We start from the raw sequence: 25,860 nt of genomic DNA, 5'->3' as shown, positions 1-25,860 counted from the left end.
AGCTATTAAATCTAACGGATTCAAGCTGCCTACATATGATCAGTATCTGTACCAGAATCCCTTTCCTACAATAAAAGTGTCCATAATATATAATTTTTCATTGCCTGCAGTATGAAAGACCTTACAGATACATGGTAACAATTCTCTCTGTGGAGCCTATCACTCATCCTGGGTAATATGCTATCAGTATATGGATAATTTTAACTAGTGAAGGACATTTTCATATTGATAGTAGACCTACTAATTTTCACCTTCCCCATGAAGTTTATGAATGCTAAAATATCTCCAGTAAATTTCAATGTTCTGAAAGGTCCCTCTTAATTTTTTTCAAATGCTTAAAATCAGAGAAAAACAAAACTGCAAATCAACAAAAAACTCAAAGATAAGTAAAACCAGAACTGCATGATGGAAGACATAGAAGAAGGAGCTTCCTTAATTCCTTAGATGATTCATATAGTTTATACCTGCAAATGCCACATTTTACAGACTTGTGCTACTACTCAGGAAACTTCATCTAATGTAGTTACAATACACAGAATCACAGAATCACAGAGTGTTGGGGATTGGAAGGGACCTCAAAAGATCATCTAGTCCAATCCTCCTGCCGGAGCAGGAACACTTAGATGAGGCAATACAACGTCTATTCCTAACAAATACTGTTCTGGGTATATACTTTAAGACCATTGATGATTCTGTCATAACTGTAGGTAAGGAAAAAATAAATCTATATGTACATTTATAATTTGAGATTTTAAACTATTATTACTTTATGTCTTTTTGATTACACTAATAAAAAGCCTTTGCCTGAAATTTATCTCAGCATAATAGTGAGAAACAAGGTTTGTATCTCATTAGCCAGTTTTTAAGAGCTGTGTTAGTAAAAGGTGCAAAACGACATAATTATATTTCTTATTTGTTTCAAGAATTCACATTTTATGTGACTGACAGATTTGAAAATAAATAATATAACAGATTTTAAGCATATGGATAAAACTGTTCTGTCTAATCAAGAACAAATTTCTTTAGAAATAAAAAAGCCAACCGCTTTTTGGTTTGGTTTGGGGTTTTTTTACATTTTTCTGGCACTAAAAATTTTCACAGTTTTCACAGCTCAACAGAAAAGTGCTTCTTTCATTAGTTTATAGTGCTTTATTGATGTGTCTAGTTATAATGGATATGGTGCACATAGGCGATAAATATACACACACATTCAGACAAATATTGATACAGAACAATTCCAGATATTCCTACAGGATTTAGCTATACTTGTCATTTCTAAAAGTCTCTGCATTACAGCAATTGTACTTCCCTTGAGTAAGTTATTTTTAAAATGAAAGTTTGAGTTTCAGTCTTGTAAGAATAAGCAAAAGCCTTCACTTTGTCCCAAGGTCTATGGAGTCATGCCAACAGAAAAATTGGCTCTTTCAGCTTGTAAAATGATTTTTATCTTAAATAAAGTTATGCTAAGTAATTCATCATAAGGAAGAAGTAGATTTTAACATGTTATTTGGATTCAGAAAAGACCACTAAATATAATCAATTTACATTAGCTGTAAGAATAGTGGAATAATCTTAAGATTATGAGGTTATTTAAAGAATTAAAGCAATAGAAACATGCATATGAAAATAAGGAAACATCTCTCTCCTTTTAGTGTTTAGGTTCACTCTGTGGACACCTAGAAGGCACATAGCCTAGTAAGCATCTTGAGTTTCAATGAACAGCTAATGAAACTAAATATTGTTTTTCAGAATATCACCAAATCATTTGTGTGAAGTACATTGAAATAGCAGAAATATTTTCTTGCTGTTTTTCCAGTATTTACTGAAGACATCATGAACTCAGGATCCTAAGTGTATAGTTCTAGGACTAAGTAAGAAAAATGGGAAGCTTTTCCAAAGATTTGTGTGTGTAAATAACTGCTTAATAGCTAATAATGTAAGGTTTACTAGATTCTTAAGATTTATTGTATAGATCATTTGATTGTGGTGATGACAGTCCACTTTAATGAAATCTAGTGATTTTTCTCCAAGATTTTTGTATGAAACCCACTGGGAGGGTTTTTGTGTCAGTGTGATAAAACACAGACTATAATCCTATCAAAGTGGAGTTTCTGAGACATTTAAAACATACTGTATGCTCCTAACAAGACTCCAAGATTTCTGCTTCCAAAAATGAGAACAGAGCAATGATTCAAAATTCCATACTGCACAGAAATACTTGCACTTGGATCTTATGCACAGATAAGTTTCAAATCACAGAAACTTCTGGACTTCAGTTGTTTTTCTCCACATTTTGTCTTACAAACTCAAAATAGCAATAGTATTGCAGAGGTCTGTAGTTCTTGTTGTTACAAGTAGGACTGTTAGTCCTAACACCAAAACTGTAAAACAAGGTGGTCCAAATAATAATATGTAGGGTTCTTTTTTCCCCAGATTTTCCAGTATTGCTGTTACTGAGAGCATTTCTCCTGCGACATAAATACAGGGATGATTTCTGAATCAACCTGAGCAGCCAAAATTATAAAGGAAAAAAGCCTGAGGTGCAGAGTTAAAATATTACTGTACCACAAAGATGACAGTGCTCTTCAGAGGTCAGGAACTAGAATAATGAAATTGTCAGCTATATGTGTTGCCTAAACATATGATACAGCCAGGTGTCCTGGTTTTGTTAAAAACAAGTTTCTCTTTTAGTGATTTTGCCTATCAGCTAAAGCCTTCATATTAGCTGCATTTTCCTGGAGAATGAGCCACATGTTTTGGTAAACCTAGCAATGGAATGCAAACTTATTAATAAGCACGGATGGACATGTCGCGAGAGGGGCGACGAGAAACAAGTGACCAATAAACTGACCAACTGTGTATAACATTCCATTCACGTGAATACTTCATATAAAAGTGGGAGATCACGAGGATCTCGTCCCTTTTTCTTTTTCCCTTTTTTCCCTTTGCCTTTTCCCTTTTCCTCATGGCCGACATTAGGAGAGGACCTTGCTAATCGTCACTGCGAACTGAGGCCTAGTGAAAGACTGAATGCAGCTCTGGTTGGCTGCAGAGTCCAATCCAGGACTTTGGGGGGCCGGCTTTGCAGTTGCTGAGACTTTCAAGATTGGTTTTGTATATTTTGTATTATTTTCTCTATTCTTATTAGTAGCATTAGTAAAACATCTTTAATTTTTCCAACTCTCTTCTCTTTGTCCTTCTTTCCCTCCCGATCGCCTGTCCTGAGTGGGAAGGGGGGAGAGAGAGGGGCAAAAGGGGGAAGTGGGGGGGAGAGGAGGTTAACAATACATCTGCCAGGGTTTTATTGTCACCCCGCAGTCTAAACCCTCGACACCAGGCTTCACACAGAGCACCATGAATGTGTTTATCCCATAGCCAGACAACTTGTCTAGAAGGATGCTGTGAGTGGCAGTATCAAAAACCTAACTAAAATTGAAAAAAAGTACATCCACCACTTTCCCTTCATCCACTAGGTGGGTGGCCTTATCATAGAAAGATATCAAATTAGTTAAGCAGGACTTTCCCTTTGTGAACCTGTGCTGAGTGTGCCTGATGATCACATTGTTCTTTAAATGCTTTTCAGCAGTATCCACTATGATCTTATCCTTGATTTTTCCAGGAACTGAGGTTAGATTTTAATTAAAAACACATAAAAAAGAATCTTCTATGAAAATCTATTAAAAATGCATACATCATAACCAGTAGTAAAAGGCTTTTGGTCACTTCCAAAGGTCTTTTAAACTGCAAAAATGACATAAAGTGTTCATGTATGACTTTTACTATTCTGTTTAGCCACTCTAAACACAGAAACTACTGGAATTAGAAAACGAGTTCAAATCTATGACACATGTAGAGGTAATAAGATAAAATATGACTATAGGTTTCAGGTGGAACATTTAGGTAAAATATTTTCTGATATCTTTGAGAGATCATCTGGAACACCTGGAATGTAGATCCCCTCCAAAGGTATATAATCAAAATGTGAAACGCACACTACCGGTTAAGTAGATAAGAGAAGACTATTGCTTACAACAGTCATTTCACTGATCTCAGTGACACCATTCCTGTAAATAACTACACTTAACTGGAGGAGGAAACAATGTAAATAAAACCGGATATCATACAGAAAGCTATAATTAACATAAATTAAAAGCATTGAACTAGATTATTCCCCGAGTCTGAAGACCTCGAGTCAGTGTGGGAAAACACAGGAAGGCTTCAGGTACTCAACACGTTGTTACTCTGTTTTGATTTACATTAATCCATTTTGTGTGTAAATAAATATAAATCAGAACTGTACCTTCTCTCTTGAGTGCATGATCTTTGTGAGATTTTATACAGGAAAGTGGCAGTAATGCAGAGTAAATGGGCTGCCAGACCACCTCCTCGTCATTCTCCATATGTATTTGCTTTCACTTCTCACGCACACTTTTCTGTCACAGTCATGGAATGATTTACACAGGATCTGGTTTCCCTACCTTTGCATCAGCAATGTAACGATAAAGACGTAAGGATATAAAATATCTAACTTTACATCCTATACTTTTTAAAACGCAGACTACATAGTTAGTGGTTTTCTCCTTCTGTTAATTAAATGTTCTATAATAGAACAGAGGGCAATTAATAAACATGGAGCAGGAATGCTGGGAAACAGCAAGAGAACACTAATCAGCTATAAGGAGTAACTCTTGAAGAACTGAGCCCTAGTTTCTTTTACTTTAAATTCACATCTTTGATAATTGTAGATATCAACTAAGCAGAAATATTTCATATTTTGCTGTGGTATATGACAGGATAAAATTAGAGACTTATAATAAAGTATATAATAAGATAAATGATGCACATTTTCTTAAGACCTTAATAAAATTAACTAAAACATACCTAATTTAATCTCAATCTGGTTTAGAAAGAATCCCAAATGCATATTTTGTCTCAAGTAATTCCCTCATAACTGTTTCTTCCACTCTTCCTGCTTCCAGTAATAAGAAGACAGAACCAGTATTCTGTTTCGCTGCCCTGGAAAAACAGAAGTAAAATTCCCAGAGCCACTGGTATCAGTTAGGCTAGAATTTCATGCTACTGCCATTGTCCTCTGCTGATCCTTCTTCAGAGTCCTTATCTGAGTTAAAAAGTGGTTTGCTTGCACTCAGCTTAGAGAATGACACATACTAAGGTGACATTTTAAAAGATGATCTGCAGCTTTGTCATTTGTTTTTCTTCAGACCTAAATTCTCTTTTCAGTGCACAGTAGATGTCACTCACTACCTGATCAGAGACAAAAAAAAAAAGGCAGTGACAGAGTCTTGCCAGATGTTCTCAGCAGAGGAGCTGAAATGAAGGTCATAAATGTTGGAATGAGTCCCAGATGTAGGTTTGTGGCATGGCATGGCATGGCATGGCATGGCATGGCATGGCATGGCATGGCATGGCATGGCACAGTAAGTCAGTGGGAAACTTGTCTGTTCCTTTCAAGAAAGGTTCTTAAATGCATAGGCAACTAGCTGGATAGAATATGGCTACAGTTCTGTAAAAAAAAAACATGTCAGGGATATGTTGTGACTGAATTATGAAAAAGCGTAGATGAAGCAATCTCCTCAGATTACAATGCTGAGATTTTAGTACATGAATTATCGTAATTGTTAAACATCTCAAATACTACTTTCCAGAAACACAGTGGCTAGGAACAATGGTGATTCCAGCTGCTGAATGTTTCTATGGGATAAGAAAAGGGTCACATGATCCTCTTATCAGCATCTGTTCTTCCCTGCCTACTCCAGCACACACTGCAGGCCTAAAAGGCAGAAGGCAAAGTAGAAGACCCCCCAGGTGACAAATCAGCTCACAGGGAAACATCATCAGGGAGTGCAGAATCAAGCAGTTCTGAGCCTGTGATACTTTATGCAGTGAACTAGAAGAGAAGAGGCACAAAAGGCAGCTTTAAAGAATTTCTGCTTTCCGCCTTCTCCACACTATTCTGTACACAGTTCAGATACAGCCGGGAGCTGGGCCAAAATGTTTGGTGTGGCTATATCATACTCCACTGGACAGCTGGAATCATTTTATGTTGCTATTTTAATTTGAGACAGAAGTTGTGTCTGTTTTTCTTTTAATATTTAATCTGTTAGCTAAGATTTAGCTTTCCCTTTTCCACAAGCTCATTTAGAATGCAGTTTATTCCATACTTCACTTTCCTTGTATTTCATCTAATTGTGTTTTCAATCAGTGAACTCTGCTTTCCTGTACATCCTCTATACATTTATATAAGAATTGCCAGTCTATTTGGCCTCAATTTTCTTAAAGACCATGTAAGAATGGAGGATTTTCTTGGCACAGGAATGCCTGAATTTTAATCCAAGTAGGGGAAGAAGCTTTGTACCTGTTCTACATGAAAGCCCAGTAATTTTAGAATTGAAACCTCCACCAGAATGGTTCCTAGTATCAGCAAATATTCAACTGCATTCTATGAATATTATTTGGTGAGCGAGAGAAATGTGTGGTAGTGACAATTTTCAAGTTGGCAAGAAATGAGATACCTTAAGGACAGCTTCCTAGAGAGCTGTGTAAGATAATTAAATTCTGATTCCTACTTCTATATAAGAAACATAGCTGAACAGACTCCTAATGATTAGTCCTTTTTCTTCCTGTTTGGCAAAGTTTCCTCTCTTCAGCTTCTCAGGACAGAGGAGGAGAGTGTACTCAAAGTACAAAGCCCACTTCACAAAATGTTTTTCTACATGCCCCTTCATGGAGCATGAGAAGTAGGTTCTTACTTATTCCTTTCAATATGGCACTACTGGGTCCTGGAAGACAGTTCTGTAGTGTGTGAAGGAAGTAGGAGAGGTTTATTTCATCTGGCAGCTTCATGTTCTTTGAAAAGCATTTTTTTCTGAGGTCTTGAGCACGCTGATTTTCAGAACTGTTAAGTCAAGAGCAACCTCTGGTTCTCAGCAACTCTGAAAACCAGGCCATGGGCATCTCACTTTTGCTATATTTTTCAGAAAAAAAAAAAAAAAAGGCTTAACTAAAATTTCAAAACCAACAATTCTTAATAATTCTTAACCTTGTAGTTATCTTCCCTTGTTTCTCTCTGCAAGCTTTTCATTCTCTCCCTCTAGGCTCTCTTCATCTCTCTAATATCATCACTTCTCTCCACACATATATTCTTTCCCTCTAGTCCTTATGGTTAGTCCCCACCATTCCCTCTTCACTCTTATTTTCTGACAATTTCCAAGAAAGTGTCTGTTCCTCAGATTATCCCTATGACTACAGTTAGTGCCTTTCCTTCCTACTCCCAGCCAATCCAACCTCTTTCCGGTCCATAAGGCATCCCCACCCTCCCTGTCCAGATACTTGGTAATCAGAATTCAAATTGAACAGCTGAGTAACCAATTGTTTAGTACCACCCCTTTCAACCTAGTAGTGCCATTCAATAAAATATCTACACTTGCAAGAAGTACAGTAAAGATTTTATGACAAATGTGCTATGAATTGAGAAGCTTGCCAGTGCAAGCATATTTGTCTAAAATCATGTGGTGTACAGCTGTTGTTTGCTGGCAATACACTTAGAAAGGCTGGAGTATCCCAAAATTAAACTGAATTACATTGTCCTTTCTAGCTTACAGAAGGCTTTCTTTTGCTTTTTCTTCTTTTTCTCTTTTTCTTTTCTTTTTCCTTTTTCTTTTTCCTTTTTTCTTTACTTATTTTTCTTTTTCTTTTAATCTGACATCCTTCTTCAGAGTTGTCGTATGTACTAACAAGAATTCCTTTGGTATAAACAATTTTTTCCACTAATCCACATCAACTCTTATACTAATTGGCACAAAACATTACTGGGTTTTGTTAGAAACTGCATAAGAAATGGTTTTCCTGCTATAAGCAGAGACATATATGTGAAATTAGGAACTCTGATTCTAAATTCTCAGGGACTGGAATAAATTCAGTAGGACTATCATCTGCTGTGCCATGCTAATAGGTTCTCCACAGGAAGAGGTGGAGAGGGTGGTACAACCCAAAGCTCTACATGCTTTTCCATCAAAACAGTTTTTAAAAAGGCAAGGGCCAAGATTTGCAAATGTAGCTAGTAACTTAAAGGCAGAGACCAAACTGGGCACTGTAAGGAAACTAGTGCACTCCGAGAATCCTCTAAAGGTGGGTAAAGCTGAAGCCCTTCATTTCCCTCAAGCCACTTGGACTAGGGCTAAATTTAGGATAAAATACAAGTTGTACTTCTGTGCTTTGGCTAAGTTTCTAAATCCATTTAACTGTTGAAAGTTGAATGGTTATATTCTCTAAATTTGAAGGGTATCTCATAGATTATTAACAAGTTATGGCCTTGTAAAATACACAACTGTATCAATGACTGCTAACATTTTTTTAAAAAAAGCACTGTGTTACATAAAATAATCCAAAGGTCTCACTTCCTGTCACAATGATTCATTTGCTCAACAGCACTCAGTGTGCTCTTACCTTTTGCAGAGATCTTTTTACTCCAGTGTTTGGCCCAGTGAACCACAATTCTCCCTCTCAAAAGTCTTAGAGTATTATAAGAATAAGAAAGGGCACCTGCAGGTGCCTTGAACTACTTTACACAAATGTCTTGATACCATTTACAAGTTGATCAAACTGGAACAGTGTTTAGCCCATGAGAGTTAAGATAAACTGTATTAACCGCCATGTTGGGGTTTTTTTGTTTGGTTGGTTTTTTTTACAATTAATATCATAATAATAAATCTGCATTTGAAGATAAAAGAAGTAGGATATTGAACATGATGGTGAATGAAAATAAAATGCTAATAAAATTTAGTCAGACTTCTATTTCAGTAAATTGGATAGAAAAATTAAACTGATAAGTTCATTGAATTTAAGAGATATCCATTGCAAATCCTCATTCAATTCACTGAGATTACACAAATGAGAGCACACAGATTTGGCAAACAGTTCAAGGAGAAGACAAGGAGAGAAATACATTCAACCTCAGAAAGCATGTATATGAGGTCAGCAACAGGGTTTTTTTTATTTTTAATGCAGCTGTCTTCTTTGGCAGGATGAGGGTAAAGAAAATAACTTCTCACCAGATACAAACTGCAGTACAGTCTTTGGCAAAGACAGTCTTCATACAATACCTGCATTACTGCACATTACTGCTCATAAAGAAAACTGATGAATTTTTTTCCTCAGCAGCTTAAAGTAATATGAAGAAAGAGAATAGATTTGTGAAATAACTGAAGAGTGGAAGACTTGATATTAAGACACAAAAGGACATGCTGGAATACCATTAAATAGTCTCTCACAGTCTTGTCTGATTTGTCACCCAACTTTAATCACACTCTGCACCAGAAGATTCTCACTCAAGCCAGTTGACTGACTGCATATATAGCACCAGCATATCCAAAAGATGAAGTAAAACACACTAGCTTAAACCATTGCAGCTGGAAACATGTTTTGTTTAACATATGACTACAAACTGAAGAGAGCAGTGCAGCACAGCAGAGCAGATGCTCGAAAGGCCTATGGTAAAAAAGACTTCTACAGTAGAACACTCAGGAGTAATTAACAACTTTGTAGTCCATTTCTGATCAAAAAAGCATCTCTTTTCTCCTCCTTTACCAACAATTCCTAAGCAGGACATTACTGCATTTAGAAAACTCTGTTTTATAAGCGAATCAGCTGTGATTGTTTAACAGGCATAGTAGAGGCATATTCAGTTCAGCTCAGCATAATCTGTGAATTTCCTAGAATTCCAGGAAAGTGTATTTTCTAAGATGAATGGTAACCTATTTGCAAAAGCTTCCTTCTGAAGTCAGTTAAAATCCAAATAAAAATAACCAGTCTTCAGATTTTTACCAGGTGTTCTTTTCCACAAATATGCTTACACCCCTAGTCTCAGTGTCTAGCTTTCTGAGACTTCAGTAAGCTAATTCTAGCCTTTATAGATTTGGATGTTTTTATTATCTCAGATAATACAAAAGGATTTCTGTCCATTGGCTGGTAGAGTTGCCAGATTTTAATTTAAGTGAAATATCTGCCCTGAAAATAAATGTCCTGATCACTTTCCTCAGACATCCTTCCCAAGTCTTGTCATTGTTGCTTTCTCATTCCTTTCTTGTTCATTATGAGAGATACATTCCCTCTGAGGTTTTTTCTGACACAATTACTGCTTCCCCTTAGATGTCCATGCTGCTGCTTCTATTTCTTCCGTAAGTATGAAGGTTGTTCCACCCAAGAGCCATAAATAAGACAAAGGATTCTAATGAAAAATTTTTCAACAAATGTCTATTGAAAACTTTTTAGAACCTGAGTTTTTTAAAGTTACTCTAGTCTTCCAGCAGAATTCAAAACTTCAAAATACATTTCAGAAAAGAATTTGATGGCATTTGCTAGCCTTTGAATTTGATCTCCTGGAATGGAAGATCAGGAAGGCTGACAGCTGGCTTCTAATTCCTCTGAGATAAAATTACAGGAGAAAGGAAAACAAACATTACCAAATTCCATTTACATTTAGTTTTGATGTATTTGTAGATTTATAAGGGAGCAATTGGGACTGACTGAGCCAAACAGTAGGGTCAAAAGAACCATGTGAAAGAGCTTTCCTGACTTGAGTGAGATCATATTAGAGGTCAAACTGGTCAAAGGTTTTAAATCCACATGATTCAGTCTGTGACAAGATAGTCCTGAGGAAGAATATCATACCGGAAAAAATGTGCCCTACATAGGAATGAGACAAGACTATCAAAGCCAAAACTTAGCAAACTAAAGTCTGATCAAGATTTTTCCATATCACTGCAAAAGCCACCCCTGTTTTGGAAAATTCTATGATTAAGTGGATGGTGAATCAAAATCTCAAAATAACCAAGGTTTTTCATACAAGTTGTTCAAAAGGGAAATCTCCAGATCACAGAATCACAGAATCACAGAATGTTAGGGATTGGAAGGGACCTCGAAAGATTATCTAGTCCAATCTCCCTGCTGGAGCAGGAACACCTAGATGAGGTTACATGGGAATGTGTCCAGGTGGGTTTTGAATGTCTCCAGAGAAGGAGACTCCACAACCCCCCTGGGCAGCCTGTTCCAGTGCTCTGGCACCCTCATTGAGAAGAAGTTTCTTCTCAAATTTAAGTGGAACCTCTTGTGTTCCAGTTTGAATCCATTAATCCCTTGTTTTACCATTAGTTGTCACTGAGAAGAGCTTGGCTCCATCCTCGTGACACTCGCCCACAAAGGCACAGTGCTGGCTCATGGTCATCTTGCTGTCCACCAGGACCCACAGGTCTCTTTCCCCTACACTGCTCTCTAATAGGTCATTCCCCAACTTATACTGGAACCTGGGGTTGTTCCTACCCAGACGCAAGACTCTACACTTGCCCTTGTTATATGTCATTAAAGTTTTCCCCACCCAACTCTCCAGCCTGTCCAGGTCTCGCTGGATGGCAGCACAGCCTTCTTGCCTGTCAGCCACTCCCCTCAGCTTGGTGTCATCAGCAAACTTGCTGACAGTGCACTCTATTCCCTCATCCAAGTCATTGATGAATATATTGAATAGTACTGGTCCCAGTACTGACCACTGAGGCACTCCCCTAGATACAGGCCTCCAACTGGACTCTGCCCCATTGACCACAACTCTCTGGCTTCTTTCATTCAGCCAGTTCACAGTCCACCTCACTAACTGATCATCCAGACTGCACTCCCTCAGTTTAGCTGACCACCAAGAAAAGTATGTTTTTTTAGTAGCTAACAAAAGATAACTCATTTCCAGACACATCCAATACCACCTGTAAGCAATTCTGACTAAAATGGTGGGTTTACTGCTGAGTGGTATTATTATCTGAGAGACCCATAAACAAATGCCCTTACTGGGAACATTAAACACATCTCCCTTCAAGCAGGTCAGCAGAAAATCATTATGAAATTTTCAGTGGCTCCCATGCAAATCTAGCTGTGAAAGAGACATACAGATCTCTACTGTCCACTTAACTTCAGTTGCCAAGTAATGCACTTACGGTCTTTTACTATCTAACCTAAATGTGCCATAACACAATAGTACCTGAAACTAATGTTATTTGAAATGTAGCTTTACTTCTAAACATAAAAGCAGTCTTATAAATTAATGGAAAAAGTATATATTATAGTGAATAACAATTTGAATTAATACCTTCCACACATGTAAAGTAGATATTTATTGATAAACAGGCCACAAGGTGAACTTCTGTGGCAATCAAAAAACGTTTTTGTTTCCTACATGGCAACGTAGAAAAATTTCCATTCCTTCAGTGACAAGAGATTTCTGGACCATGTGCACTATCACAAAATCAGAGAATAATTTAATTTGCAGGGACTTCAGGAAACCTTATAATCCAATCTGCTTAAAGTAAGGTCAACACTGAACTCAGACCAGATTGCTGAGGACATCTTCCATTATAGTTTAGTTTGTTTGTGTTTTTTCTCTTGAAATCATGTGTCAGTATATCAGTTGGGTGGTCACTTCAGATTGTCATATATTTACTTTAAGTCTATAGACAAAGAGAATAGAACAGATTTGCCATATCTCATCCAATGCAAATCATATTTTTAATTATTTTTCATAAAATGCTCTACATCAACTCATTGAGCATCTGTTTAAATATCTGTATATGTCAAACAGGTAGCCTTCTGAGGACTTCAGGAAATCATTTTATCCAACCTTCTGTTCAAAATAGGTCAGATCAGGTTGCTCAGGCCTTGTTCTATGAAAGTTTAGTTTGAGGTGTGGATTTTTTTTCTCTCTCAAACCTACTTCTCAGCATACATCTAGGGTGGTAGCAACTCATACTGATTTCAGTCATGATTCTGTCATGAAAAAATAACTTCCAGCACAGTATATTGTCTCAGAGCTTTGGGCTTCTTTTCTTCTTCTCTGCTTTTTTTTTTTCTTTTTTTTTCTTTTTTTTTTAATGTAGTAATGAATGATGAGGTCAGTTATATGCTAGAGTGTACTTGGATGGTTTTGCCAGCTTTTACAAAGATGAAACCAAAACTCAACTACACAAAAGCCACTAAAATCAACAAGTGACAATAGTGGATCCATTTGCTTTTATCCAGCTTCAAAATATTTTAAAGAGAGACAATCTATTTTTCCCACATTTAAAGATAAGACTCCCACCCTGTTTTAACTTAGATTAATTCAAATGTGTTACAGTTAGTAGTTATAGCTATTATAGTTTAAAACTATAACATCCCTTAATGTATATTCCCTAAAATAGGTTGAAATTTAATTAATGTTTTGGTAAGATAAACACCAGGAAGTGACAATGAGAAGCTAAAACTGTGACAAAATCTTGAGAACAAATTTAAGATAAATGCAAATCTTCTACCTTATTCCACTTCTCCAGCAACCATTTTATAAATCATTCCCGAGTACCACATGATGAAAGCAATGGTGCCCCGCGTCAGTAAAAAAAAATCACTAATATACCCATCCAGGGTTTTTCCCTCTTTTCTGGAAGAACATTTATGCAAGTGAGAGTTATAATAATGGTTGGAACAAACTACCTCATGGACAGGTGCTGGGCAAGCAACCACTGAACTGGAGTGCTGCCAGTACACCTCACTCTTGGCTGGATCTTTCCATGTCAGAAATCTTAGCCATAATGTTCAAATTTCACTCATCAGCCACTTCCCTTTTTTCACCCCTTGCTTCTTCCCCTGCCAGTGTTTCCCTTTGAATGCAGTGGGGCTTTGTGCGGAGGTTATTCAGAACCAAATATAAATCTTAACTGTTTTCGTTCAAACCAAAGGAAACAAGAGTAGTGTCAATTTTAAATCCATAACTAGGGGTAGTAGTAGGTATAAAAATCTTTCAGTGTTGGAATGTCTGGCTGCCTAATACAAGTCTTTCTTTCAAGGCATGGGATTATTCTTTTCTGATTCATTTGTGGTTTTCTTCTTTTCCACTCTACAAGCTTATCATTGTATTTCTTAGCTTCTCCTAGTGCCTTTGAAAGTAACATCCTGCTAAATCAAATTTTGGAAAGGCCAGGACGTTTTTTCTCTTTTGTTCTGCAACTCCCCCAAAATATTTCTTTACAAAGCATTTCAGAGTGCTTATTGTACAGAATGACTTGGTTAACAGAATTTACATTTCAGCAGTAATCCTTCAAAGGAGCAGTTTCTGCATATTCCTTGTTTTTTAGTAAAGTGCCCCTGATAACATCAACTTCTAAATCTTACCCCAGAACTGTATCTACGAGGAAATTTGTCATCCAGTTCAAATCCACAGCTCTTGCTTCTCAGGAAAGTGTTCTTCAAGAAAAGGGTTTCTGGTTCTTGAACTTCAGATTTGACTCTTAACCATAATACTAAACTGACTGCGGGAAGTTTCACAAAGTTCAATATTAAAGGCATTGTGCCCCAAGGCAGACTTTCAGAGTTAGATCAGTCTGGCTTGGATCCACAGTCAATGTTTATTTTACCATTTATGGATTCTGCCCCCCGATCAACAACTGGTTTGCCTGAACTTAGTTACTTCAAAGCCTTGATTCCAGTATATAACATCCTTTTCTGCAGAACTGTGTTCAGTGCTAAACCTGAAGCTAGTGACAATACTCCCACATATAAAGAACTTATATGTATTCCATAAATATTTTTAATAGTAGCAAGTAAAACCAGTATTGAAGAGGTTACAGTGCACTCTTTCAGATATACATATAGTGATCATTGTTGTCTCTTTAATGGAAGGAGAAGTGTAGAAAGCAGAAACCTTCAATGAAGTTTCAATACATAAAAACAAAAATGGTATGTTTAGGATTCAAATCTGTATACAACAGTATATGAAGAATTCACACGATAAACTAGCTGTAGGGAAGCTCTGGTTTTGAGATAAAACTTAGAAAACAGACTCCTGTGTATATATTGCAGCAGTATAATTAAACCATTACATTGAAATATCATGTTGTTAACACAGCATATTATCAATGATCAGTGAAAAAATAGGAACTGTTATTGCCTAATACCTAGCTTCTTTGGAGTACTTTTTATCTGTAGATATCTGAAAGTCTCAAAACAAAATGGCAAGAGTTTTTCAAAACATTGTGAGAAAGCTATTTCACTATTTATTCTGACACAGCGCATTTAAAATATAATTGTTTTCTAAAACTTATAAGCTTTTGAGTAATTACAGCAGGCCTGAGCCCCTTGCTATTTCCTTGTCCCTAATTATTTCTCTCTTAAATTCTCTGTATCAGGAGTGGTCTACTCAGGTAATTTGAGATGAATGTACATCTTCCCAACATCCAACAAGTACAGGTTTGCAGCAGTTCCCATGCTGCAACACTTCTTTGTAGGCAGTTAGACAGAGCAGTTGTCTGTAGCATGCAGCATTTTGTGTGAGTTTACAACTGACACAGTAACCACACTATAGTTGGAAGTAGATGAACAGACTTACAGATGCACAGCATATTGGTAGGTAAACAGAAGAGTAGTAAAAGGCAAGTTTACAGTGATGATTTTACATATTTTCATTACAAAGAGGAAAAAAAGCAATGACTTACCTGTGGAGATGAGGGACTGAAAGCCACATTGATGACAGATTCTGTGTGTCCTCCCAGTTTATGTGAAAAAGTGCTTGAACGCATTTCATATATGTAAGCCTGAAAAACAATGAGATTATATTTTCACTTTAAAGAAATATATCACATTCTACAAGCACTAAGTTATAGTATAAGATGACTAAAGATTCAGCCTACAGAGACGTTAGAAAAATTGTATAATATCTAAAAAGATATAAAAGACATCAACATCTCAGAACTGATTTCTATAACTCAGGATAATTAGGAAATGCTTAAGTTAACTCAAATGAAAAAAAAATAGAAAGAGTTATGCAATCTTTTCCCCTTAAATAACTAAACATTAGGTATAAATCAAGCAGACAGGTAAAAAGGCCCTTTAATAATATATTCTTAAGGATGTTCTTCAGAATTAAAATCCTTTCTTTTAAGTAGAAATATGCAGAATCTAAAACTTCAGTTTCTAAAACTCTTATGTTTGATGTTATATTAAGTAATATTTTTCCATTTCTACATAGGTCTTTGCAGTTTTTAATTGAACAGCATAGAATTCAAGAATACATCAATTCTATTTCAAGTGATATGGGTATCATTAATGACAAAAAGCATACTGCCTGCATTTACTTCTCAAAAGAAAAAGGAAAAGTGCTTTTCAAGGAATAAATAAAATTTAGTGGCAAAATAATTAAGTTCTTATTGGTACAACTTCAAATAATGAAAAAGTGGGAATGCAAAACTACATTAAGAAACAATCCAAAGTTCAGTGAAAGTCATAGACATACTGATACTATGAAAATGCTTTGATTGTGGTATTAAATTAGCATTATCTTACACAAACAAAACAGAAAATGTTTTAAAGGAAATCCTGTAGTATATTTCCCCCACATAAGAAAATTTGTGAGAAACAAGTGCAGACATATTGGATTGTTTTAGACTATGCCTTAGCTAGCAAAAATAACAATTATTTGCCGGATACAGTCAGACAGTATGTATAACAAGGTATATCAGAAAAGACATATAACATACATATAAAATACACAGACTTATTTGGTACATTAAAAATGTGCATCTCAAAAGAAATAAAATTGTAAAGCTTGCAAAAAAGTGAGACAAAGATGGAAATCCAGACTTTACATTTCAATAAAAAAATAAAATATTCCATTGTCTTTATTAAATCTCTGTAGTTAAGACTATGAGCCTGGAATTCAGAGTACAGCCTAACATAAACTAAACCAAACTGTGCATAGGCACTATTGCAACACTGTATTTCTCTGTGGCTTAAGTTTTTTGTTGATAGTACCCTAAAATGAGTTTAATCACTCAGACCCAAGGCAGCTGAGCTTTCCCTAGCAGATGCCAAACTGCTACAAGATATATGCCTCAAAAACTTGTGAACTCAACTAACAGTCTTCCCAATTCATGAAAATATTCAGGAACCAATGTAAGTCCTGAAAAACGCTTAATGCCTCACTCAGAAAAGAAACCTTAGCCAGCTCCAAAGACTCTTCAGTCCAAACAAGCACTGAAAAGCAAACCAAGAGGCCAACTATAAATCTAATCCATTGCATCCAGTTTATACACATCACATGTTCTGGATTCAGTCCAGGATATGAAATTAAAACCATCTACTGGCATAAATGAAGCACCTAAAATCAGACAGAAATGTAGGTATCCATTTTTAACCTCTGGATCTTTTGTAACATTCCATACAGATATTGCCATAATAACTGGGAAAGTAGCAGAGTCTTCAGTAATGTGTTAAAATCATTGTGTCCTTCCTAAAAGGTTATGGCAAATGCTTGTTAATTGGAAAATCTGCCTTAAAATGTAAGGCTCTCCTCCATGCTTTTTAAACATCTCAGAAAAATGGTCATAATAATAAGCATTTGATTATTGGTCATAATACTGTACCATGTCTCAACTGGTATCAAAATTATCATATGCTGACACCAATGCATTATGTCAGTACTTGTATTGTTCTGTTCTCTTCTTCAGAGTCAAGCTGTGTTGCTTTGGGAGCTGCACATTCATTTTTGGCTTAATTTCTATGTCCCAATTCCTCTCTGTAAAACAGGTGTGATAATATTTCACTGATTTTTGAAGACAAATCCGATGTTTGTGAAACCCAGGTGTTCTAGTAATTTATGGTCTTCCACACAGCTCCTAAATCAACCATTTGGCTCATACCCTTTTTTCAAAAAATGCCTTGAAGCAGTTGTGGAGCTTCAGTAGAATTTAGCAAGTGCGTACTCGGTTGTCTAAAAAGAAGTGTTAGCTAATCACACTTCTCAATCTAAAAAGCATTCAAACTCTTACCTCCCACCTTTCAATAAATGCTCCTAAGTGTTGGGCTGGGGTGCAGCACTCTGCTGGATTGTCACATTGTATAACAAGATTCACCGGGCCAGCAAAAAGTAATGACAAGGAAGTACAGAGAGAAGCCCACCTGTAGCAAACCACTGAAGCACTCATCAGCATGGGACTTTTATTCTCATCTTTACTACAGAGACTATTTTCATATTGAACAGCTGGTAAACAAAACACACAGAACATGGCTGGGAACACAGCTTTCCCACTGTATTTCATTTGTACTATTCTATTCTAATAGAACTAGTGCTAAACTTCTTTCTGATACTGTATTTCTAGCCCTATATACCTTAAATATTTAGGTGTGGTGGTTCAGCTTCAACAGAAGAAGTGGCAGAGTCCCTACTACACCCCAGAATAGTTCTTTATGTTTTGGTAGCTATCATCTTCCCTTCCAATAACTGTGCTTTTAAGGAAAGTAATAGCAAATATTTTAAATCAGAGTAATTTTTATATGTAACACAGTAAAATGTGATTAAAAGAAAAACATCATCATAAAAATTATATAAAAGCAGCTTTTGTTTAAGTAACTCTGGTCACAGATATTTAAGCTAGTCAGTGGTATAGTCTAAATTCTAAGAATAAAAGTTAACTTGGTGCAAGTTTGAAAATAAACTTTTCAGTAAAACTATTTTTAACTTCAATAGTGGAAAAAGAGAAATGACATTCAGGTATTCATAAGAAGTGGAATACCTCCAGTATAAACTCTCTCTGAGTATAGTCTTCCATCATCCTAGTTTTATTACATTTCTGATGTCATTCAAAGTGTTTTTCTATTCTATACCTACTAGAATTTTTTAGCATATTCTTCTATACAGAAAAAAAAAATAACAGTATGTGACTTATAAATGATACCACAACACTAGCCACAGAAGAAAAAGAAAAGTTGAAAATATGCATTCAATGACAGAGAAAGAACAGACTTTTAGCAAACCAAATGTAATTAAAAAGAAAGCAAAACAGTCTAGGAAGTACTCACCAATACCCAAAATGCATATGTGTATATAATCTGTTGTAGACTTTAGCCAAAGTCAATCCCTTTTTTTTATATTAAGACCAATTTCTTGTAATAAAAATACTGAATCAGTATATATTGGTATTTCCTTTCCTTTTCTGTCCAAGGGTCAGCCAAAAGTAAAAATCATTTACCTGTACCAATAGCTTCCAAGCAAGTTTCCTACACGCATAACCACATACTTACTTGTGTTTCCTTTCACTTGAAGTTTGAAGAAAATTTGGACTAGTCAGTTTTCATTAACCCACAGTGTGAGAGTGTATTTAACATTTTATATGTATATACAAGCTTGTGCTTTCTTCTTTAAATTTGTAGCAAGAGACAGGGAAGAAGGGTGAAGGTCCCTCCTCGACGGAAGAAATTTTCTCCAAATGGAAAACTACTTAATTCTACTGCATTGGTAGAGAGAGTATGCTAAATAAATTGACTTTATCTGCAGAGTTTCACTATAAATTCTTTACTCTGTTTTCTTATACTCTGTCTTCAAAGCAAAATTGTCCCCAACTGTTCCCACTGCCCTTTAGTCCAATACATGGCCACATGCATTTGAGTCAAACTACTTACACTTCTACTCCCTCCTGGGAAGGGAAAGAGGGGGAAGCAAATCAGTGAAACATAACAGAAAAGTTCTCCTTGTTACCCGCTCTTGCACAGGGCCCAGAAAAGCAACACCAGTTTCAAGAAAAACCCTTTGTAAGTGTTGTGGCTTGAAACTGGAGCATATATTTAACAAATGGATCATGACGGGCGGGGGGGGATGGACGACAACAACAACAAAATAAACACACAAAACCCACACCAAAAAACAAACAAACAACAACAACAAAAAAAAAACCCCAAAACCTGGTATCTAAGATTTCTAATTTGATTTTATGGAAATAGAGATTTTTTCTTTAGAAGGTTTGCATGAATTGGTCAAAGTCATCTCTTCCCTGCAACTATTTTCTCTAATATTTCAAATGAGCTACAGAATGATAGAGTCAAAGAATAATTTTGATTGGAAGAGACCATTAAGATCATTGAATCTAACCATAACCTAACTCTAGCACTAAACTGTGTCCCTAAGAGTCTCATCTATATGTCTTTTAAACACCTCCAGGGATGGTGACTCCAGCACTTCCCTGAGCAGCATTAAAGCCTCTTGATAGAAAAATAAATAAATGATCTTATTTACACTTTTATGAAAGACATCTGGATTTATTAAGGAGACATTAGTCTCCATTCACCTCCACTAGTGCCATCAAACCTGATGCTCACTTCCCCACTACATGTTAGAATTGTTTGCCTTGCACTCCACCAGCCCCATTTTACACTGGGGCACGTCTCCCACTGAACCATATATTCTTCCTTCATCTGAAGCTCAGAAAGCACCTGGACTACTTAAACTAAAATGAAAAATTATCCTAAACACTGATTAAAGTTTTTCAGTCCTGAGATATCTTATACACTTGCCACATGGTAGCGTGGAAAGTCTATCCAAGCCTGTCACCAAAACATTACATACAATTTGGCCTCTCAGAGTCCCTTCCCTTTCTAATGTCACTTATGGAGCTGCCGTTCTGGTAGTCACAGCAAATTGCCCACTACAGTAAGACTGCGGTTTCCATCTGAGTTCCTTTTACATAACTACAAAAGGAGTAACAGCAAAAATTAATAATGTTCTTTATTATTAAAACAGTGAACATTATCAAGATCAGTCACGTTTCAAGATACAGGGGATGCTTTTCAAATGGATCAGCATGCTGACAGTTATAACTAACACACTTTGAATTTTCTTCACTAAAAGGGTTACATAAACAGATCTAAACCATATCTCAGATTTGCCTCTGTAAGCCACCCTTCTTAGAAGCTTTTCCTAATTTTATAGTTTCTATTTAATTAGCCAGTTTCAAAGCCTCAAGTATATTGTTGTTTTTATTTGTCTGCCTGTGGAATTTATATAGCACCAAACACTACTGTATTTAGGTTGCTTCTACTTTTATAATATTCTTACTTGAAGGTTTTGTTCTAAGAAAATTTACCTCACCTCTCATTATGAAGCATCATGGATGGATCACACCCACTCTGGAAATGTGTCTTTTCTGACGACTGCTAAGACTGTCTCTGTATCAGCTGTACCAAAAAATGCACTCCCTGTTTGAGAGCTGGTGTTGACAGTCTAACAGAAATACTGCAAGATTCACATTATGCAGAGGAACTTCATTCAGATGCTTAGGCATAACAAGGAATTTTATTAGCTTTACAAACAAATTTGTAAGCAAAATGCCATCAGCTAGCAGGACTATGGGCATATGTAAACATGATACAGAAAATTCAGCTACTGTCATAGTTGCAGATGAAGAGGTATACATATAGAAAACACAAGCCCTGTGGGTATAAATCTATACATATCCACTTTTAGCACCTCACTGCTGCATGCATATGAAAATGAACCTTGAGTATTCTTATCTGTTTTGAGTTCCTGTTTTGACTGCTTTTAAATAGAGAGTATTTTCTCTAAAATTACTTTTCTTTAGCAAAAAGATTAAATTCTCATACTTCCACCCAGCTCACCTCTGTCCCTGGGAAAGTTATGGAACAGCTTATCCTTGGTGCCATCTCAAGGCACCAAGGGGCAGTCAGCATGGCTTTACCAAGGGTAAGTCATGCTTGACCAACCTCATAGCCTTTTATGAGAATGTAACAAGGTGGATGGATGATGGCAGAGCATTGGATGTGGTCTATCTTGACTTCAGCAAAGCCTTTGACACAGTCTCCCACGTCATCCTCACAGCTAAGTTGAGGAGGTGTGGTCTAGACAATAGAGTAGTGAGGTGGGTTGCAAACTGGCTTAAGGAGAGAAGCCAGAGAGTGGTAGTCAATGGTGCGGAGTCTAGTTGGAGGCCAGTATCTAGCGGAGTGCCTCAGGGGTCAGTACTGGGGCCAATATTATTCAATATATTCATTAACAATTTGGACGAGGGAATTGATTGTACTATCAGCAAGTTTGCTGATGACACGAAGCTGGGAGGAGTGGCTGACACGCCAGAAGGCTGTGCTGCCATCCAGCGGGACCTGGACAGGCTGGAGAGTTGGGTGGGGAATAACCTGATGAAATTTAACAAGGGCAAGTGTAGAGTCCTGCATCTGGGCAGGAACAACCCCAGGCTCCAGTATAGGCTGGGAAATTACATATTAGAGAGCAGTGTAGGGGAAAGGGACCTGGGGGTCCTGGTGGACAGCAGGATGACCATGAGCCAGCACTGTGCCCTTGTGGCCAGGAAGGCCAATGGCATCTCGAGGTGTATTAGAAGGGGGGTGGTTAGTAGGTCCAGAGAGGTTCTCCTTCCCCTCTACTCCGCCCTGGTGAGACCCCATCTGGAGTATTGTGTCCAGTTCTGGGCCCCTCAGTTCAAGAAGGACAGGGAACTGCTGGAGAGGGTCCAGCGTAGGGCAACGAAGATGATTAAGGGAGTGGAGCACCTCTCTTATGAAGAAAGGCTGAGGGAGCTGTGTCTCTTTAGTGTGGAGAAGAGGAGGCTGAGGGGTGACCTTATTAATGTTTATAAATATATAAAGGGTGAGTGCCACGAGGATGTAGCCAGGCTCTTCTCAGTGGCAAACAATGATAAGACAAGGGGTAATGGGATCAAGCTGGAACACAAGAGGTTCCACTTAAATTTGAGAAGAAACTTCTTCTCACTGAGGGTGATGAAGCACTGGAACAGGCTGCCCAGGGAGGTTGTGGAGTCTCCTTTGCTGGAGACATTCAAAACCCGCCTGGACATGTTCCTGTGCGTCCTCACCTAGGTGTTCCTGCTCCAGCAGGGGGATTGGACTAGATGATCTTTTGAGGTCCCTTCCAATCCCAAACATACTGTGATACTGTGATATCAGGCTTAAAGGTTAACAGAGTAACACTCTGTACCTCATAAAGTTCAGTTTGACAGGCCACTGGGAAAAAGGGTGTTCTGTAGTAGTTAAATAAGCACATGTCTATAGCCAGAAGAAAATCCTTCACTGCTCTCAACTGCTAGTCTGGTTTTATGGTGGTCAGGTCTGAGGTGTAGAGGCATAACTAAAGCAATAGTCTCAACTGACCAAGAAGCAAACAAGAGCTGCGAATGTGCTCAGAATCACAAAATTCCATGGTTCATAAAATAATCTATCAAGGCTAAGATTTTCAAACATTTTCAGAGATATACCCAGAGACAGTAAAGTAACAGCACACTGTAAAGTCATGTCTGTATTAACAAGAAAGCAATATTTACCTCTTCCTTCCAGTATAATAGGCCTAAAAGCCAATGATGCTACCAAAGATCCAAGAAATGTAACAAAAAACTGTGTTCTTCTTTGGAAAGTGATAGATTTTCTTCAGCAATAGCTGGAAGAGAGGAAGTCACAGTCTCTGTCATAGATTTCCTTCTGCCAAGAAATTCCAGTCCTGTTTTTTCCACAGTAAACAGTACTAATGTTGTTTTCTCCAGATGGTTTCTCTTAAAGCCTATCTTAGTTAAACAGTATGGACATGTGAAATAAAACTTCAGCATCATAAAACTGGGATACCAATGACATTGAAAACCAAAATACCCCAGATACTGCCTACCACTGATTCATATTATGCATTCTGTTCTGCAAGCCCTCTGATATGAAGCGTAGGCCAAGACAATAAATACCAGATAACACCACTATCAGATATTTCTAAAAGTAATTTTCCAGTAAAGAAAATGCCCTCCCATTTTTCCAAACCCAGAATTAAAGTCAACACCACAGTATAGTCCGTTGTATCAAAGATACCTAATTTAAACATCAGTGATACCTCCAAGATACAATCTCAAGAAGACAACAAACTAAAGATTCTGAGCTATTAGTATGCCCTGTCTCTTCCATTTACATCCATCCATACCAGAATACCTCTGTCAACTCCCTGCCTCTTTCCTCATCCATACTCTTTTATCTTTCATTCATTAGAACATCAAAAGTTGTAGTGAAATTGTGGCCTCAAAGGGAAAACAGACAACCACATGATTTTATCATTCATAATTTTCAGTTCTTGGGGTGGTTTTCTCTTTGCTATATAGAATATTTAATGCAATTTTATACCAAATCAGATGCATTATTTAATCTTATCACACCAGAGACAAGGGCGGAAGTATTTAATATAAGATCAGAGTAACTGCCTGTAGTGGTGACAAATGGAGATAGGCCTCATCTCAATTCTTCTTTTAAAGTGAAAAGGAAAGAAGAAAGATACCATTGTTAATCTCCATTTCATAAATCAGAACTGAGCCACAGAAAGACTAACATGACTAATAATATATTTATGGCAGTCAAGAAACAGATCTCAAACTCCTATCATAATTATTGCATTAGGAAGTAGTGCAGAGCAAGACAAGCAAATGTACAGAACAAAATAGGAGGTTTGGAGGTTGACAAGCCAACCTCCAAATGCATTTGGTTTTTTACTTTGAGCTATCTTACCTCTGATTTTGTGGACTAAATACCATTAGTGTATAGAGCATTCAGTTTACTTAAGGAGTTGCTCTTCTATTCCAGCCTCACCTGAGAGGAATTGATCTGCATGATCCAAGACCTCTCTGTGATACAAATCAAAGCACAGTAAATGGGAAGAATATGTGCTTCAAGAAGTGGTGTTCACACTCCTTATTCAAACTAAAGCGCAATTACTCACTCTACACCAGTGCAGTGCAATTCATACTCTAGAGAAAATATGGGGAAACACTTTAAAAATTAAACTACTTCAAATTATAGAGTTCTTTTCACTATGGTTTCTCAAAGCCAAAATATATGTGGCTGAGTAAAGTAGATGATGAGTTTAACAGACAGCAGCATGGCATTTTGAATGCACTTCAGACTGAGAAAATAAGAAATACTATTTTTAAAGGTATCCATCTTGATGTAAGAATAGATAGAAATAAAACTGAGTTCTGTTACATAATACATACTTTTTGTGTCCTTATCAAATAAAGTTCTTAGTCTAATCTAACAAAGAAAGTCATAAAGGTATTATGTGATTTGAGACAGTGAATTTTATGACTAAATAAATATCGGGTAGCAAAATACTAACGTATATTGCTTAGCAGTACTGACATTCTATTCAGAATATTAACCTGTGTAACTATTTCAAAATAAGGTGTCACTAACAATAAGGTGTATCTGAAAACAGAGTTTGCAAACACCAATAGGTCCAGGTTTGCATCCAGCCACCATTCACAGGTTTGCATAAATGTTAACATTCAGGGATTAACAAGTGGTTAGTACTCTGGTGCTATGCATAAGCATCAGATTGCCTTTTCCTGTCCTCTCTTACTTTTGGTGTTGATGCCGTCTGAAGAAGAAGAAACAATCTTCCTATTCTCTCTACATTTGCTGCCTTCACAGTTGGAAGGTATAAACTTAATTCTGGATTTAGAATGTGTTTCAAACACAGTGTTAGTAGGCAAAGTCCTACACTTTGATTAAAGGCATAAATAAAATGGAACACTACTTCATACATCACCCATGCATTTTTGCTATTGATGTACCAACCTGTTATGCTGAAAAACCTCTGGGTTTGCAATATGGGTCAGTCAGTGTGAACTGTGAGCTCAGGCTTTAAAATTTGACATGGACAGTTTTATGTTAGTAAATTCCATTTCAGCACTAAGATCAAAATGTTCTCCTTAAAGTCTACAGTTCAAAGAGAGCTAGCAAGAATGAATCCAAAAACAATTAAAGAGCCAATTCTTCATTTCTGCATTCCCTACTTTATTTCTTGAAACTTGGTATTCATTCAGCAAGCCTAAAGGTCTTCAAAGACAAAAATGAAGAACCTAATTAGACATGAAGTAAATCAGCAAACTAGAACTACATGGAGCAGAGGAGAAGTTTAGCTATTTCTATTTTTAAAAGTAGCATTTCACGCTCTCCAGATATTTTTCTCCTTTTAGACTAAGATTTCTT

The 25,860-nt window shown here is 36.8% G+C and overlaps 1 protein-coding gene across 1 annotated transcript in view; it reads right to left on the bottom strand.

Annotated features, from left to right (window-relative positions):
* Nucleotides 1-25,860, bottom strand: part of WDR27 (WD repeat domain 27) — a gene marked incomplete at its 5' end in the record, with an annotated part of 106,482 nt that overhangs the window by 29,252 nt on the left and 51,370 nt on the right. The window contains one exon of the mRNA XM_082048940.1: nt 15,522-15,620. Within this exon, the coding sequence (XP_081905066.1) occupies nt 15,522-15,620 (99 nt within the window). The remainder of the gene's footprint in view (nt 1-15,521; nt 15,621-25,860) is intronic.

This window comes from Streptopelia decaocto, assembly GCF_964273445.1.
Source record: "Streptopelia decaocto genome assembly, chromosome: 3".
NCBI classification, from domain to species: Eukaryota; Metazoa; Chordata; class Aves; order Columbiformes; family Columbidae; genus Streptopelia; species Streptopelia decaocto.
This window is presented reverse-complemented; position numbering and strand designations above follow the sequence as displayed.